Genomic DNA, 2,029 nt, shown 5'->3' with positions numbered 1-2,029 from the left:
TCCATTCCATCCAGCCTCCCTCTCCTTCTCTCCTTCCTCCACTCCGTTTCATCCATTCCAATCCTTCTCTCCTTCTCTTTCTCCGTTCCTCCATTCCACTTCCGTTCCATCATTCCATCCAGCCTCTCCTTCTCTCCTGATTCCTATCCTCCAAGATTTTACCTCCTCCAGTTTCATCCATTCAATCCTTCCTCCTTCTCTTGATCCCTCCCATGTTCCTCCTCCTCCGTTTCATCATTCAATCCAGCCTCTCTTTCTCTCTGATCCCCTCTCCGTCCAAGTTCCTCCTCCGGTTTCATCATTCAGTCAGCCTCTCTTTCTCTCCCGGTCCTCTATCTCTCCGTTCCTCCACTCCGTTTCCATCCATTCCATCCAGCCCTTCTCCTTCTCTCTTCCTCCATCCTCCTCCGTTTCATCCATTCCAGTCCAGCCTCCGGTCTTCTCTCCTTCTCTCCTGTGTCCTCCGTCCATCCGTTCCTCCACTCCGGTTCATTCAATCAATCCTCCTCTCTTCTCTCCTCTATCCTCCGTTACCTCCACCTCCTCCGGTTCATTCAGTCAGTCTCCTGGTCCACTCCGGTTTCTCCTTCGATCCTCCCGTTTATCCACCTCCAATCTCCATTCCTTCTCCGTTCCATGGTCCCGTCCTCCTTCCTCCGTTCCATCCATTCCGGTCCATCATTCCAGCCTCTCCTTCCTTCCTCCGTCCTCCATTCCTCCGTTCGTTCCGTCCCTTCACTTCAGTCCTCCGTTTCCTGGTCCGGTTCCGTTCCATCCTTCCAGTCCAGCCTCTTCACTCTTCCTCCGTCCTGTCCTCCTCGGTTCCGTTCAATCCGTCTCTCTCCTGTTCATCCGTTCCGTCGTTCCGTCCGTTCCTCTCCTTCGGTTCTCCGTTCCCTCCTCCGGTTCGTCCGTTCCGTCGTTCCGTCTCCTTCTCGTTCTTCCATCCTCCGTTCCGTTCCACCTCCGGTTCCGTTCCAGCCTCCTCGTCCCTCCGTCCTCCGTTCCACCTCCTCCGTTTCGTTCAGTCCAATCCTTGCCTCTCCGGTTATCCGTTTCCGTCTCGTTCTCCGTTCCGTTCCGTCGTTCGTCCCATCCTCGGTCCTTGGTCCGTCGTCCACCTCCGGTTCGTCGTTCCGTCCGGTCGTTCCTTCGGTCCCCTCCGGGTTCACTCGGTTCGTCGTTCAGTCGGCCTCCTTCTCTTCCGGGTTACCTCCGGTTCCGTCGTTCAGTCGTCCTTCCTTTCCGGTCCCTCCATTCTCCGTTCCACCTCCACTCCGGTTTCGTCCGTTCCGTCCGGCCTCCTTCTTCCTCCATTCTCCGGGTTCACCTCCACTTCGGTTCCGTCGTTCCGTCCGGCCTCCTTCTCCTCCGTCCCTTCGTCGTTCTCCTTTCCGTTCCTCGACTCGTTCCGGTCGGCCTCTCTGATCCAGTCCGGATTCCCTCCTCCGTCGTTCCGTCCGTTCTCTCCACGGTTCCGTCGTCCGTCCGTTCCGTCCGGCTCTATCCTCCGGTTCCCTCCGTTCCGTCCGTCCTCCGGCCTCCTGGGTTCCGGGATCCTTCCGTCCAGGTTCAGTCCTTCTCTCTTGGTCCTCCGTTCCACCTCTCTCCGGTTTCGTCGTTCCGGTCGGGCCTCCTGTCCCCATCCGTTCCACCTCCACGGTTCCGTCCATTCCGTCGGCTTCTTTTTCCATCCTCTGTCCACCGGTTCCACCTCCGTTCCGTCGTTCAGTCAGCCTCTTCTTCCTTTTCCTCCGGTTCCACCGTCCACGGTTCCATTTCTTTCAGTCCTGGGTCCTATTCTCCTCGGGTCCGTTCAGTCCGGCCTCCGTGGGTCTACCTCCTCCGGGTTACCTCGGTTCCGTCGTCATTCCAGTCAGCCTCTCCTTCTCCTCCGGTCCGGGATTCCACCGGTTCGTCGTCGTTCCGTCCGGTCCTTCCTCCGTCCACTCCGGCGGTTCCGTTCATTCCGGTCCATTCCTTCGTCCGGTTCCTCCTTCTTTCCGGTTCCGTCGTTCAGTCCGGCCAC

At 58.1% G+C, this 2,029-nt stretch overlaps 1 protein-coding gene across 1 annotated transcript; it reads right to left on the bottom strand.

The window, feature by feature from the left end:
- Nucleotides 1-793: 793 nt before the first annotated feature.
- LOC124272748 (uncharacterized protein DDB_G0290685-like) lies at nt 794-1,968 on the bottom strand. The gene is made up of 3 exons (XM_046707950.1): nt 1,841-1,968; nt 1,214-1,752; nt 794-999 (listed from the first exon to the last, which is right to left on the bottom strand). The coding sequence occupies exons 1-3, from the start codon at nt 1,966-1,968 to the stop codon at nt 794-796; spliced, it is 873 nt and encodes a 290-aa protein (XP_046563906.1).
- Between the last annotated feature and the right edge of the window lie 61 nt (nt 1,969-2,029).

Source organism: Haliotis rubra, unplaced genomic scaffold (genome assembly GCF_003918875.1).
Source record: "Haliotis rubra isolate DU_JTF1 unplaced genomic scaffold, ASM391887v1 Scf1720, whole genome shotgun sequence".
In the NCBI taxonomy this organism is placed as follows: domain Eukaryota; kingdom Metazoa; phylum Mollusca; class Gastropoda; order Lepetellida; family Haliotidae; genus Haliotis; species Haliotis rubra.
This window is presented reverse-complemented; position numbering and strand designations above follow the sequence as displayed.

Bases quoted from the DNA above. Each gene is read 5' to 3' on its own strand.
- LOC124272748 (XM_046707950.1), bottom strand. From the start codon at position 1,968: ATGAACGGAACCGCCGGAGTGGACGGAGGAAGGACCGGACGGAACGAC. The intron at 1,753-1,840 runs GTAGACCCACGG...GTGGAACCGGAG, and splicing joins ACCGAGGTAACCCGGAGGAG to GAAAAGGAAGAAGAGGCTGA. The intron at 1,000-1,213 runs GTAACCCGGAAG...GGTGGAACGGAG, and splicing joins ACTGAACGACGGAACCGGAG to GACGGAGGGACGAGGAGGCT.